Below are 15,516 nucleotides of genomic sequence, written 5' to 3'. Positions count from 1 at the left end.
AAGGTGTAAATGTGTTGGTGGACTAGTTATGGGGGGAGGCAGGCGGATGCTGGTTCTTGCTCTCAGGCTCACTCTGAAAACAGGCCAGTGAGAAGCCAAGAGTACAGCTTGCAGCGAGCAGGCACTGAGGCACTCGTGGGTTCTGGACACAAAGGGGTAGTCTCCACAGGCAGACAAGGGAGGGACATTTGCTAACCAACTGCGTGTGTCCAAACTATTGTGATGGAATGGGGCCATTCTGAGATGAACTAGGGAGGCAGATTTTTGACAAATGGTCCCTGTGAGGTCCCAGCTGCTCGTGGAGTCCTGAGAACTGGGGTGGTGACTGATTTACAGCAGGGCTCCAGCGTCCTGGCTTTGGCTGGCACACTGCTGTGGCCCCCCGTAGGTTCCTAAAGTTCATGGACTTCATTCCCTTCCCTGTAAAACATGCATGGTAGCAGCACCCACCTGTTAGGACCGTGCTCAAGGCTACGTGAGAGAACACAGGTAAACTGCTTAGTAGGGTGTCTAGCACAAAGCAAGCACTCAATAAACATTAACCTCAATCTGTTACTGTGGCTTCTTATCATCACTGGTAAGACTGCTTAGCCTCCATGGACCCGAATATAAAAATGTATGGAAAGGAGCAGAATTATGGAAATATTCACTAGCATTACCAAAATGGTTATCAATGATCAATGAATCCTCATCTGTTAGACAAATTTTAATGACAGAGTAGACTGCGTATTGGAATAAAGAAATGCCACCCAGCAGCAAGAAGCCTGTGTGATAAAGCAGAGCTTCTGCCAAATCAACGCCAAGGCCAAGGTGAAATCAAGTTCACAGAGCCTCACCAGAATCAGTGCTGGCCGCCAGGACCCAAAGAGAGTAAGAGAGACATATACGTCAAGTGCAAAAAAGTCCTAGAGGGTTTTTTTTTTGTTCTTTTTTTTTTTGTTTTTTTTTTTAAGAGTTGAGATTTTGAAGGAAAGGCAAAAGAAAATTTTCAAAACCTTTGAAGAAAATGCAACATTGGACTAAAACCACTGCAGTCCATACACTTTTGTTCTGTCCAGCTCAGGGCACTGTTTTTCTTTTCTTTTTTTTTTTAAAGATTTTATTTATTTATTTGACGGAGAGACAGCCAGCGAGAGAGGGAGCACAAGCCGGGGGAGTGGGAGAGGGAGAAGCAGGCTCCCAGTGGAAGAGTCCGATGTGGGGCTCGATCCCAGATCGCCAGGATCACGCCCTGAGTGAAGGCAGACGCTTAACGACTGCGCTACCCAGGCGCCCCACTGGGCACTGTTTTTCAAAAACTGTCTATTCAAAAATTCTAGAACTTTGTGCTTTCATTTAGAAGACACTGGGGAAAAAAAGATGCATTCTATACATCTGTATATATGTGTACGTAGAGGTGTAGGTGTGAAATAAATAAAAGCATGGGCCGGAGGATCGGGATGACCACGTCATAACTCAGCCCTGCCAAGAGATTCCGAGCCCGCGCTTCTCCTGAGCATGTGGACCTGCACCGTTCGCGGTCAGGGGTGCTCATAAAGGCACAGCGGAGGGCTGCATGTGCGAAGAATCATTTCCCCCAAGAGAAGGCCTTATGACAACGACATTTGACAAATACTGCCAACCACGGTTTTGCAGCTGTGTGTATTGAGACAGGTAGTAGGAGAACCGACATCACAGGGACGCCAGTAGTAAAATGACAAGGACACCACCTATCGAACACTCACCCTGTGTCTGGCACTGCTCTGAGCACTTTACATACCTTATTAATTCTCCCTCGCATTCTTATCCCCATTTTGCAGATGAGAACATCAGTGTCAGATAGGCTGAATAAACGCGAAGCCGGCTAATGGAAGACTCCAGCGGTCTGGCTCCTGACTCCACGTTCCTAACCACTAGACTGCAGTCGTGCTTCTCAGTGATCACTATGATTCAGACCCAGCCAACGCAAAAGAATCTATTCAGGGCATCAATCCTCCGTTCACAAAGCAAACTGCAATTTGCTATTAATCATTTCATTTGGAATATTACGTGTTTTGTACTTTATGTTTAATTTGTCAATGTTTTGATTTTACAGTTGGAGGAGTTTTAAGCCCACGGTATTTATGCCTAATTTTAAGTTACAAATATTGAAGTAATATAATAAAAATAGGAGAACTCTGAAAGGTCAATGAAAGTCTTTACTCTTAAGACATACCCTCTAAGAGGGGCTGGCATCTGGGGTTGCACAAACAACGGCCTTCAAGCCTGGCTCTCACCGCGACGGTGCTCGGTGTGTGTTTGTGCATCTGTGAGCTCCCAGTGTGTGTTGGTTCCTCGCACCACTGCCCCGCGCTGGTCTGTACGCCCTGACCCTCTTGCCTCGAGTTCTTCCGTAACGCCAGGACAACACTTCCCACACAGGGTGGACAGTCACTGACTCAGTGACCTGAAGCTGGAGTTTTCCAATCACAAGATTCATGAAAGATAAAAGCAAGACACATGACGAAGACACATGGCTGGCCTGTGGGGGGAGGGAGAGAGAACGAAGGGCTCAGACAGGTGAACGAACCTGGGCTCAGACAGGTGAACGAACCTAAGTCACGCCACCAGCCCAGCAGAAAGGTGGGGATTGCTCCTTTCCAGCATGTTCTATCTAAATTCCTCTGTTTGATGTTTGAAAGTTCTATCTAACATGCCCAGTGCCCAGAAGTCACTTCAGGGCTCTACCAGATGCTGTTACATGTGCAACTCACTCCCAGGCATCTGATCTGATTTCAGATAGCCCTGTGAAGGAGTCTCCATTTTAAGATTTATTTATTTGTCAGAGAGAGAGAGCACAAACAGGGGGAGGGGCAGGCAGAGGCAGAGGGAGAAGCAGGCTCCCCGCTGAGCAAGGAGCCCGATGCGGGACTCGATCCCAGGACCCTGGCATCATGACCTGAGCCGAAGGCAGAAGCTTAATGACTGAGCCACCCAGGCGGCCCATGGAAGTCTCCATTTTAAAGATGAAGAAACAACCTGAAAGAGTCAGCAGTTTGCCAGCCGTTACTGAACTTGCAAGTGGTGGAATAGAGCTTGAAATCAGATCCACTGCAAGCCAGTCCACACTGGCACCCGATCTGGTGTTATTCCTGCACTGGCTGGGAACCCTGTAAAGGCCTGAACCAAGAGGGTGGGGGCACCCAGAAGCAGACAAGAAGGTCCTAAACACAGGCTGGGGGAGCATGGGTCTGGCTGAAGTGCTTAATAAAATTTACCATTTTCTACCTATTAGATGAGCAAATATCCAAAAGTTTGATAATACTTTCTGCTGACAAGGCTGAGAGGACAAAGGTACATCCCTGACGGAGGGTAATTAGGCATATCTGTGAAAATCACACATTAAGGTATCCTTTGGCTCAGCAATTCTGTTTCTGGGAATTTACGGAACAGAGTTACTTGCATAGAATTAAAAGACTAACATACACGAGGTTATTTATAGAAATAGTGAACTCCAATGCCCATTAAATACAGGGCTGATTAAATAAACTAGCCAGCGATGGAAAAATATGCAATAAAAAAAAAATAAAGCAGCTCTGATAGGACACTCCGTAACAAAAACTCTGATATGATCTCTTCCAAAACAAGGTGTCAAACAGTGTATTTAGAATAGCTTTTGTGGGAAAGGGGGCAAGGATAAGAAATAAAAAGCATTTTAAAAATCTGTACATTCATATTTGTTAGAAATGCATTTAGAAACATCAGAAAAAAATGTAAGGAATTAATAATTATGGTGACAGAAGTGTGAAAGATTTCTCACCATATACGTTTTAGACTTTTTCTAACCATAAAAACAGATTATCTATTCAAAAATTACTGGTAAAAAGCCTGGATGAAGAAGGCTCTGTTGTGGCGAGCAGGGCATCACACAGAAATGGTGAATCACTACGTTGCACACCTGAGACTAACAGAACATTGTGCATCAACTATACTCAAATTAAAAAAAATGTTTTAAAGAGAAGGCTCTGTCCAGGCTCCCCTCACTGTTCCACAGACTCTCCCTCCACAACCCTGCTTGGCCCCTTTGTCTACCATCTCCTCCAGGCATCGCTCAGGGTCTGTGCCCTTCCAAGGCCTTCTGGGAGGTCGCAGAGGAGGAGCCTTATCCATTATGCTTCACGGCATTTTTTGGAAGTTGTAAGTATAACCCCAAACTGTTAGCTTCCTTCCCTCTAGAGGCAATAGTATTTTACACTGTGCCTCAGAAATGACGTGACCTGCTGAAGTTCACCCAGCGCCAGCACTGGATGGAGCCTGACCCAGCTCTGAGCCCTACCTAAATCCATTCTCCTCACTGCCCCATGTGGCCTCCAGTTGCAGGTCTCAGCAACTCCAGTCCCTGAGGAAGAGAGACGATGTCCCCTTTTTCTTTATGCCCTTACAGAGGTCAGTGCTCAGTGACAGGCAGTCACATGCTATAGGAAGGGAGACTCAAAAGAGGAAGAGGTGGAGGAAGGAAGGAAGAGAGTGGGGGAGGAGCACTCACTCTTGCAGAGATGGGTCTGAATCCTCAGCATTTGCTGTCCCCGGGTCTGAGTCGTAGGACATGGGCTCCTCAGAATGGTCTGGACTCTTGGAGCCATTCTCTTGGAGTAAGCAGCTATCAGAGTTTAGGCTGCAAGACAGCTGGGATGAACTGGCCGTGTCCAGGCTGAGGGAGGAGGCCGTGAGCTTCCTGTTCCGTCGGATCTTGTGGCCTGAGTGCTGGACTTCGATGTCCTCCGAGCCTGAGGAATGGGAAATCGAATCCAGAGACTCTTTCCGCTGTAGTTCTGTCCCAGAGGTAGTGAGGGGGTCGAGCTCAGAGAGCGGGCAGAGGCCGGAGAGAGCCAGCGGGGTAAGCGTCCACTCGTTTAAGATGGCAGACTTGTAGGAGAGCTCGAAGGATAAGGATGTCAGTCCCTGCAGGAAGCTGAGGAGGAACTCCCCCTCCTCGGCGTCTCGGAGCAGGGCTGTGGGCTGGTAGTACTCGCACAGGCGGGCCGGCTCCTGGAGGAGCAGCTTCAGGTAGCACTCCATCAGGCCGTCGTTGAGCGCCAGCCTCAGCCAGGCCCGGCAGCGGCCCACGTCCGTGCTCACAAAGACCAGGTGCTCCAATTCCGAGATGATGTGTCTGGGGATGGGGAGGACAGGCTTGTTACCACTGAGGTCTTGTTTCACCCACTGGTTAGCAAGAGCCCATAATAACGACTGCCCAAACATACAGGCTTGAAAAATCGTGGATAATAGTGCTCTACGGGGAATTTAGAAATATTAAGCTATAACCCCCAACTTTTTGAGGCTGCTGCCATGAAGGATAATTGCCATTTTCATTACAACTACCTGGGGGCCCCTGACATCATGTGCTCATCCAGCACACATGTGATGAGCCCCTAATTGCAAGGTTTTTGGAGCTGTGAAGATACAGGGTAAAGACATGGTCCTGCCCTCAATCCAGGTAACCACCTTTCACAGGCACACTGAGGTGAACCCTGTTGTCAGTAGAGCTGGGCTGGGAGTAGGCAATCATTTCCAGGTCTCAGTAAGAAAAATGCCATAGAAAAGGCAGTATGTGAGCTGGGCTGCGAGGGATTTCAAGAGGCGAAAACGGAAGGAGAACTTTCTAGGCACAAAGGACTGACAGAAAAAAGGCACCATGGGTAGGAAGGCGACAGCTCTGTACCAGAAGTGGCGAGCACTCCGGTTACAACACGGGGAGGAAGAGTGGGGGATTGGGTTGTGAAGTCAAGTAATGCAGGGTCTTGAGTATCCGACTGGTGAGGCAAAGCGGGCCAGTGGTCCCCACGCCTGGCTGCGCATCGGAATCACCTGGGAACTTGGTCAGGATACAGATTCTGGGGCCCCAACCTAGTGAATCAGACTCCAGACTAGCACTGGAGAGCCTGAGGGTTTTCGCACAGGGAAGTGACTTGACCACAGTTATGCAGCCTTCTTGGTGGGCCGCTCTGGATAAGCCCAGATCCCACATGTACCAAACTGAGTTCCTGAATCCTTGATCTGACGTAAACTCCCCTCCTCTGACTACCACGGTGCCCTGCGCGTGCCTCGCCTGTGGCAGTGCAGACCGTGCTCCGCGGGGCTCAGTGAATGAGCCCTGGTTAGCTTCAGCTGACTGGGCTAAAGACAGAACGAGATAAGGAGGGCACTTAGAAAGCCACCGTCACCCAGGAGTGGGGTAGGAACCTGAGATAGGGGAGCGGCAGTCAGCAGGAAAGGGAAGACAGAGACTGACAAGGCACCTCGGGCCAAAGGTGGCATTAAGTAGCCCTTAGAGGCACAGTGCCAGCTACTGGCGCCTCAGCCTGGGCGGTCCGCGGCCGGGCCACGGAGACAACCGTCCCAGGGTGAACAGTCAGATGATCTGGATTCCACTTTTTTAAAAAAAAGCCACACCTTGTAATGAGTATAATATTTAGCAACATAGATGTTCAAACATTCTAAGACAGGGGCAGCAAACTTCTTTTGTAAAAGGCCACAGAGTGAAGATTTTAGGCTTTGCAGGCCACACATTCTCTGCTGCGACCACCTCAGTTTGCCACGGTGCGGTAACGGTGCTCCTAAGGGGGACCGGCGGGGGCGTGCAGCAGCCCCAGCCACCGCCTGGGGGCTCCTGAGGCTTGGTCTAACAACAACCCCTACCTCACCCATCTCTGTTCTAGAACACAGTGTCTCTGTTGCTTTCCCGTACAGCTGGCGAGGGAGAGCCCCACGGCCCCCACTCGGAAGCTCCTCCCCACAGCAAAACCTGCCCAGCTAATCTCACTTGTGGGTGATGGCTTTCAGAAGGGGCCAGAAGACAGGCTGAGGAAGAGGCTTCTGGTGGGCGCTTTTCTTCCTTTTCCCTCCAGCCTCGGCTCGGATGTGCTTGGCGTGCAGGCCGTGGATAAACACGGCCTCCAGGGCACTGCACATGGCGTTGGCATCTCCGTCTTCGCTGGTGACCGCCGTGTCCGAGGACACGTACTGCTTCTGCAGCGCCTTCACCGATCCCACTAGCTTCTTCTTGATGACCTAGACAGCGTCAGATGTAACACAGCCATTAGACGATCCTGCAACGTGACGGCTTAGCGCCACATACACACGCACCCACACGTGTGCACGCGCCTATGTGTGTGTCTGTACAGCAAAACTCACACAAGCTAATTATAGAAAACAAAGACAAAGCATAGAGAAGAAAAGGAAAATCACACACTTACACCACCCAGGCAGGGGTACTGATATATATATATATATTTTTTTCAAAGATATTTGTGTATTTTTGTTCTGTTCTATTTTTTAAACCGAACTTCAAAGGAAAACAACAACAACAACAACAACAACAAAAGAAACTGAACTTCAGTGAATTGATAGCCAGAAATCTTGTCTTGAAATATGGGCTCCATCACAGTTACAGCTACAGAAGCTCGGGGAAGCCACCTCGGGCAGCGGGGAAGCGGGCTACCTTATTCATGTGACTACGGTCCCACCAAGAGGCAACAAGTGCTGCTTTCGAACAAAAAGACGGGAGCATGGTCTACACTGAGAAAGAGCCTCCACGGGGCACTCAGAGGCCCAGGTTAGTGTCAGTGCTGTCCGGTCACCAGCTGGGTCCCCTCGGACATTTCGGTGAACCTCGCTGAGCTTAGTGTCCTCATCCGTTAAACAGAAAGCATACTTCCTGAACCACAGCACTGCAGGGACGACCCGGAGGGCAGGACAGGTCTTTTATTCATCCTTGTGTCCTCGACACTTGGCACGGTGCCTGGCACTTGTAAGTACTCAGTTAATGTTTGTTTAGTAAATAAATTATAAAATACATACATATAGAATCCTTTGGAAATATAAGGACTGTTCAGTCATAATATAAGCGTGTCAAAATTACCTAAGTGTTTGGAAAAGGACTAGAAGGGAATGAAGAGAAACTGGTTTGAATTGTTCGCTGACAGGATTATGGATAAATATTTTACTGTTTTATTTTTATTTTAGCCCAAACAGTTCATGTTAATGTTCTCTGCAAAGTCAAATGTTCTTTTTTTTTTTTTTTTTTACAACAGCTTTAATGAGACCTAATTTACATAGCATAAAATTCACTCAAAGTCTACAGTTCAGTGGTTTGGGTATATTCACAGAATTGTGAAACTACAGCCACTACCTCATTTTTAGACATGTTCACCGCCTCAGAAAGAAACACCATGTCACTCCCTAGTCGCCTCTCCCCCAACCCCTAGCAACTACTCATCTACCTTCTGTCTTGACGGACTGACCAATTCTGGACATTTTGTATACATGGGGTCATACAGGGTGCAGCCTTCCGTGTCTGGCTTCTTTCACTTGTCATATTTCTAAGATCTGTCTACACTGTTACATGTATCGGGACTTCACTCCTTTCTATTGCCAAATAATATTCCACTGTGTGGACACCCCACATTTTATTTACCCATTCAATGATTAATAGATGTTGGGGTTGTTCCCACTTTCGGGCTATAATGCTGCTACGGACCTTCATGCACAAGTGTTTGTGCGGACGTAAGTCTTCAGTTCTCTTGCGTACAGACCTAGGGGTGGAACGGCTGGGTCATGTGTAACTCTGGGTTGAACTTTTTCAGGAACTGCCAAACTGTTTTCCATGTTGGCTGCACCATGTGACATTCCTGCCAGCAATGTTCTAATGTCTCTATAAGGCCAACACTTAGTATTACGTCATCCCAGAGGGTGTGAAGAAGGCTCTTGGGATTTTGAATGCATTCGCCTAGTGTCTAATGATGTTAGGCATCTCTTCATGTACTTATGGGTCATACGTATGCCTTCTTTGGAGAAATCCTTGGTCTTCAGGTAGCCTATATTAAATCACCATCATCTTTTGTAAATTCCCATTTTATCACCAATCAGATGTTCTAGAAGGGGCAGGATGTCCTCACAGCCTTCTTCTGTTATAAGTTTCTCAACCTGAGGCCTCGCTTTCTGGACAGTCCTCGTTCATTTCGAAGTGAAAAAAATCAATGAAATGGCTGTCCCGTGCACCCTTCCCCACCCTTGAGCCTCCCTTGCTGCCTACCGGGATGGCAGCCCGGGGGTCCAGTCCATTCTCCACCACTGAGAGCATTTCCACGCACACAGCAGCTCCCTCGGAGAATCACATGACACCTGCAGAGACAGATCGCGGCCAGATGACCAAGTTCCAGCTCACCACCCCCAGCCAATTCTCCCCCCAGCCCCAGCAGGCCGCAGGAGGTCAGCCCATCTTCCTCAAACTGCAATGGAAGGGCGTTTGAATACAAAAGTAAAAGCTAAGAGTGGATTTTAAGGAAGGAAACGAGGGGAAAAAAACACAAATCTGAGGGCTCATATCTCAGGAGGTGAGGAGTCCTGTGTGCTGTGGGTGGGTCCAGCCCAAGCAGTGCAGGGAAAGGGCTTGGAATTCCACACCAAATGCTGGCCTGAAAAGCAGGGCACGCAAGGGTGATTTAGACACGGAGCTAAGGGTGCAAGGGGGATGCTGCAGCTGAAGGTGCCAAGGGCCCACCTGGACCAGGAAGCAGGGGCTCACGATTCACATTCGGGGCCTAGGCCCTGCAACTGCCCCCTCTGACTCCTGTCCCAGTCCGGTGTCTGCCAGCTGACAGGGACAGGAACAACTGAAACAGCTTCCAAAGGGAGGGTTCTCTGACTACATAACTGCTTCTCCTTCAGGCGCAGGGTCTAAGCTGGAGCAGCACAGGGATGTGTCTAAAGGGAAATGGGTTTGACTCCCGATTTGCCACTAACCAGCTAGGCATGCCGGGGCACCGTATCAGACCTCTCTAATGGACATACGGATATGGAAAATGCCTAGCGCAGGGCCTGAAGGCACTAAGGAGAAACGGCGTCTACAACCCTAGTGTTTGTGGCCATCTAAACCTACAGGCCAAGGCTGCCAGGGCCTGAGTGCGCATGCACAGAAAGCTGCAGTAACTCCCTCAGGCTAAATCCCTCAGGGCACTTGCTTCCTCCTGGGGGGTGGGTGAGGTAGGAGGGCTTCAACCTGAGCCCGAGGGGGGCTGCTGGCTGGCCTGGCCCTATCCCATCCACTCGGATGGACCAGGATGGCGCCAGCACCTTCCCATCTAAACACATCTCTAGTGACTACACAGCCGAGCATGAGGGGAACCAAAAAACTGGTCATCGCTGTCTCTGTTCTCAAAAACTCAAGGCCCAAAGAAGTTAATAAAACCAAGGCATGCTGAATGGATTTTGTACTCTTTACATATATTGCTTCTTGCACTCCTCCTATCCACCCTAGGAGGGCTGTTTTAGTATCCTGATCTAACAGATGAGAAATACAAGCTGACCCAGGTCAAGGAACTTCCCAGGATTCCAGGGCTGGTAAGTGGCAGACTCCACCACCTCCCACTAGGATGATGTCAAACCTTCTGGAAGAGGCAATTGTGAGCTAGGGCCAAGGGGTGGGTAGGGAGGGAGCAGGGGCGTCTGGGAGGAGGGCTCTTCAGCTGGGGGCCCAGGTGAGGGGCGCAAGAGAACATCAAGGTCAGCCTGGCGGGAAAGACGAACAGAGAACAGTGGAGCATGGAGAACAGCAGGGCGTTAGATGCTCTGATTTATGCCCTGGCCTCTGGAGCTGGCTGAGGGTAAACAGGACCCAGAACCAACCTTCCTCAGGAAGGGCATACAGAGGGAGGTAGCTGTGCATGGGGGATGGCCCCCACAGCACCAGCCCTGGTCAGCGCATGACAGATTGCCGGGAAGAACGCTGGCCCCCTGGCCACAGCCCCTGTCTGACTGCCTCTCCCTTTACCACATTCCCGGCTCCTACCCTCCTGGAGTTCTCAGGACCCTCCCCTGCAGACCAGCTCCATGCTCGGCCACCAGGGATATGGGAAAAGGGGATGGGCTGCAGTCAGAGTCCCTCCTGAAATGGTGCCTGATCCTGGAGGCAAAGTTTCTTCAAGGCTACCCTATGGAGCCCTGCAGGTCAAGTCCAGGTTCTCTGGCTCCAAGACCCTGGCATCCAATCCCTTTCAGTAATTCCAGAGGCCTAAGGCCTCCCTTCAGGCCTGTCCTTCCAGACAAAGCCTCAAGCTCCAAAACTGCCCTTCTCTCTGCCAGCCTTATGACTTGGGCCACAACAATTTGAATAGTAGGTCCCTTAAGGCCTCATTAATTAACAAACCGAAAATAACAGAGTATTCATTGGAGGGAGGGAGGCTTATCAGTAAGTGGGTGCTGTGGTGAAGTCAGGGTCTGCTAAAAAAAACAAAGTCAACAGATGCTGAGAGGTCAGAGCAGGGCCAGATAGGAGAAAACTGTGGCCTAAAACAAAATATCAGAAAAGCCACAAAATGACAACAGTGCAGAGAAATCCAGGAGAACAGCCACTTGACAATTCACAAAATAGAATGAGACTTTGGGGTCAGGCCAAAGTTAAGGGCGCACCTTTCTTTACAAGAAGCCGAAGCACCCTACCGAGGCCTATCTGTTCCCTAATGCCTCAGGGAGGCAGGAAACCAGCTCTGAGGCAGGAACGTGACAATCTATGAGATCTCTGGGCTCTGGGTCTCCTGACTGCTAGGTCAGCACTCCAGCAGGCTCCTGGGCGGCCCAGACCCCCAATCTACCATCCTAAGGGACTGGCTTCACTTCCTATCCTCGGAATAGTCTTCACTGACACCAAGAACCAAACCAAAGAGGGGTGTCTCTTCAGGAGACCCAGGCTGGAGAGCAAATAGAGAGCTTCAAACATCACAAGAGCAGTTGAGCAGAAAAGGTGAGTGGTGTCTGCCTTTAGGAAACTCCAAGCCATCCTAAGTCTACCTCTGGCCCTCAGTATTGATTCACCCTGGCACAGGATCTCATTCTCTAATCTCATTTAATTTTTAAAGCAATCCTGTGAGAGGAGGCTGATTATCCCGTATTTCACAGAGGAGAAAACTGAGGCTCAGTAGAAATGGGCCTCAGGTAAGAGAATTCTCTGGTTCCCTCATTCCAAGTTCTGTGCCTTTCACCAGATCAAACTGTCTCAGGTCCTTGGTTCAAAGAGCTGCAGGCAAACTTATTACTTATAGACTGTTCAGGCGCCTTCAGAAGCTCCATTTTATCAAAGAAGGCATAAAACCAACAAGAAACAATCTTGCTCATCAGACCTGTAGCATACCGAAGGGGGAAGTCCCCACACACTCAGGTGCCACATCTCCAATAGCTGGTTTTATAAATGGAAACAGGCACTGGGACCCCGACCTTCCCAGAAAGGCCAATGGTGCCCCTGGCTCAGATCAGGGGAGCTTGCTTTCAAGAACTGTCCTGTTCCTAGACCAGCCCTGTAGATACTCCAAAGTCCCCCTGGAGTGCAGGTCTTTTCCATGGTAGCCAGGTTTCAGAACTGTCCTTTCTTAAATGTTCCAACACACAGGAAGGAAACATTCTGGTTGATTTTCTTTGTTATATGGCCTTCTATATACTTCCAATTACACTTCCTCCAGAGCCTAAGGAAGAATGAAAAGAGGAGAAGGGCTCAGATGAGACTTACATTAAAAGAAGAAATGGATGACCTGGCTTCACCGCTTTCGAAACACTCCATTCATCAGTAAACAGCAACCTCCTGTTCTTGGAGACTTCCCCGCCATCCGTGACAGCCTCGTCTCTACCGCCTGAATCCGATCCTGCACCTGGCTGTGCAGAACAACAGGCTGGTGTTTAAGCTCTCCAGCTGCTGTACCAGGTGATGAGTCAGGGTTTTCAGTTGGAAACGAATGACAAAGTTATCTTCTGATTCAGAAAGGCAGCTGATCCTTCAGACATGTGAGTGCTGAGTGAGTAAAACAGCACCTCCGTCCACCTGAAGAAAGTTGGCGTTCTGGACAAGGGTCCTGTGAGGGGTGGGAGGGGTGTGTGTGTGTATGGGGGTGAAGGCAACTGGGCCTCTGAAGCAACTGAATACCAGCTGGAGGGCAAGAAACTTCTAGCTCGTGATTCCCAGTCTAAAGGCTAGTGGGTGAGGCCAGAAATGTGGTCTATGAACCCGGGGTATCTTTCTTTCCTCCCTCCCTCCTCCTATCCAACAACACCCAAGTCCCCCATATTCTTTTTTTTTTTTTTTAAGATTTATTTATTTTTGAGAGAGAGAGAGAGAAAGAGAGAGAGAACACGCAGGAGTGGGAGGAGGGGCAGAGGGAGAGAGAGAGAATCTTAAGCAGGTTCCGTGGCCAGAGTAGAGCCTGACATGGGGCTCCACCTTAAGACCCATGAGATCATGAGCTAAGCCAAAACCAAGAGTCGGACGTTCAACCAATTGAGCCACCCAGGTGCCCCGTGTCTCCCCCATCCCTTAGAATTCCAGCAAGGACCAAACTCTGCATGAATGAAAGCAGAAACTTTGTCCAACTCATTCACTATTGCATTTCTAGTGCCTAGAACAATGCATGACACACAGTGGTGCTCAAAATACACTTGCTGAATGAACAGATGAATAAAATAAAAAGGCTCAGGGCAGGTATCTCCATTCCAGACTGTAAGAAGTTGAGGTATCAACTTTTCAGTGGTAGGGCCACTGTGGAACTCCTTCCATTACACCAAGCTGCCAATGGGCTGAAAACCCTTCAGATATATCACACCTTAGTGGGGGGAGGGGGATACTGAAGGTAGAAGGGCATTCAACTTTCAAAGAAGGAAGAATATAAATGGCAAGCAAAGACAACGGGTCCTCTTTGGGGCCCTTTATAATTGCTGTGAAATGGCCAATCCTTTGGAGCCTGGTCACCAGAACTAAGACGGGCTGTGCATCCAAAAAGCCCAGGAGATTATAAATGTTAACAATGGGGCCTGAGAGCCTCAAGAATGGGTAGCTACTTTGAGATAACTTGGCTCTCTGAGTTCATGGGTCCTCAAAATGGTCAAAACTCAATGATCCAGTACCTACAAAAAGGGGAAGCAATTCAACAGCCACTGAATCGACCTAGGCCTCAGCCTCCCCAGGACCCTATACACTTCACAACATGTAACATCAGCTCTGGTACTGTGTTTCCCTGTGGTCGGTATTGGGACTAATCTGCAATCAGCTCTGACTGGGGGGAGCACTGGGGGAGGGCCCTTTCAAAGTGCCAGGACAAAAATTACGGACATGGTTCTGTGAACACCGCCAACCCCATATAGGGAACCCTCTGAGTTTCTAGAGATTACCATCCAAAAGGAAGTGAGAAGTTTCCACTGTCCCAGGCTGAATGCGTAGCCATCCCTCACCTTCTAGGTATTTGGATGATGCCTACCATTCAGCAGGTAACACATGTCATGTCATATGAATGTTAGAAACACAAACCTTGAGGACAACAGGTACAGGGGACCAGACATCCAGGAAAAACCCCTGAACCACAGAGGGTGGCTCTCTACTCCTCTGCACTTATTTACCATCTGAGGCCCTGCACCCATCGAGCTCCTCAGCAGCTGCCCGGCTCTGAGAAAGCACCTTGATTTGGCTGTTGAGGGGCAGCAGGTGGGGTTGGTAGGGGACTGCACTAAGTTCTCAGATCAAATGGGGACCACGTCAAGGGAAGAACCGGCACAGAGTTGGGGTGAAAACATGGAGACCTCATTTTAATAAGATTGGGTGGGGGTGGTAAGAACTGGGGCAGCAAGAGTTGGGGGCAGTTTAGCAGAGACTTAGGGATGAAGTGTCCTCAGGATGGCTGGAGGTGATAAGAAAGTATGTGGTGGGCTAGGAAGTTAGGGGTTGAGTCTGTGAGGACAGAAGATGCATGTAAGACTTAGGATAGGGCTGAGATCAGAGTTATTAAGAAGAGGGGCTGAGCTCAACAGAGCGTCTGCTTTGGTGGTAGGTAGTAAATGAGGGTGGGTGGAGGTGGGGTGTTACGGCTGAGTAGACCTTGGGGGGGCTGAGCAGGGGGACCGGGATAAGAAAGCTGAGCCAGAAAAGAGGAAAACCAGAATGGTGGGGATCAGAGGAGGCTGGCGTGGAACACTGGTGTTGCCAAAGGGGTTAAGGGGTGAGGATGAGATGCGTTAGAGGGAGGCGGAGGGATGTGGCTGCGCTGGGGGTTGGAACTGGGCTACCGTGGGGTCAAGAGTATGGCTGCATTTACGCAACACCAGTGGTGAGGGGGTGGGGGTAAGGGCTGGGCTCGGGTCCCGGGCGGGAGAAGATGGAGGGGACGGGTCGACAGTGGCTGTGCGGGCTGAAGGCTCGGGTCCGAGTGGGGTGGGGTGAGGGGCTTACACGGGGAAGAGAAAGGGCTCTAAAGCAGGACAGTTTCAAGGCAACCAGGAGTTTGGGATCACGGACAGGGCTGGTGGCCCACCGCCCGTTCGCGTCTCGGCCCCGCCGCCCCTTCTCGCCCTCCTCGTACCCGACCCCGAACTCACCAGAGGGAGCGGGGACCGGGCGGGGGGCACTCCTGGCCGCTGCAGCCTCTAAGCCTCCGACCCGACGCTGCGGCCTCTCCGCCACTGACAACAGGAAACGGCGCTCGCGGAGCCTGACGCCATCACGTCGGTTCGGCGCCCGGCCCCGCCCCC

The 15,516-nt window shown here is 50.0% G+C and overlaps 1 protein-coding gene across 8 annotated transcripts in view; it reads right to left on the bottom strand.

The window, feature by feature from the left end:
- The window catches only part of PLEKHM1 (pleckstrin homology and RUN domain containing M1), a 46,353-nt gene extending 30,837 nt beyond the window's left edge, over positions 1–15,516 (bottom strand). For 2 of the 8 annotated variants that reach the window (XM_057317984.1, XM_026512586.4), the window contains exons 1-5: positions 15,364–15,516; positions 12,518–12,857; positions 9,053–9,141; positions 6,782–7,029; positions 4,505–5,131 (exon numbers count right to left, since the gene is read on the bottom strand). In XM_057317984.1, coding sequence (XP_057173967.1) covers positions 4,505–5,131; positions 6,782–7,029; positions 9,053–9,100 — 923 coding nt within the window. In that variant the 5' untranslated portion in view covers positions 9,101–9,141; positions 12,518–12,857; positions 15,364–15,516. The remainder of the gene's footprint in view (positions 1–4,504; positions 5,132–6,781; positions 7,030–9,052; positions 9,142–12,517; positions 12,858–15,363) is intronic. The other 6 variants (XM_057317983.1, XM_026512587.4, XM_026512589.4 and 3 more) reach the window with 5 other exon arrangements.

Source organism: Ursus arctos, unplaced genomic scaffold (assembly GCF_023065955.2).
Source record: "Ursus arctos isolate Adak ecotype North America unplaced genomic scaffold, UrsArc2.0 scaffold_24, whole genome shotgun sequence".
NCBI lineage: Eukaryota > Metazoa > Chordata > Mammalia > Carnivora > Ursidae > Ursus > Ursus arctos.
Note: the sequence above shows the minus strand (reverse complement) of the source record. Positions and strands in the feature narration are given on the sequence as shown.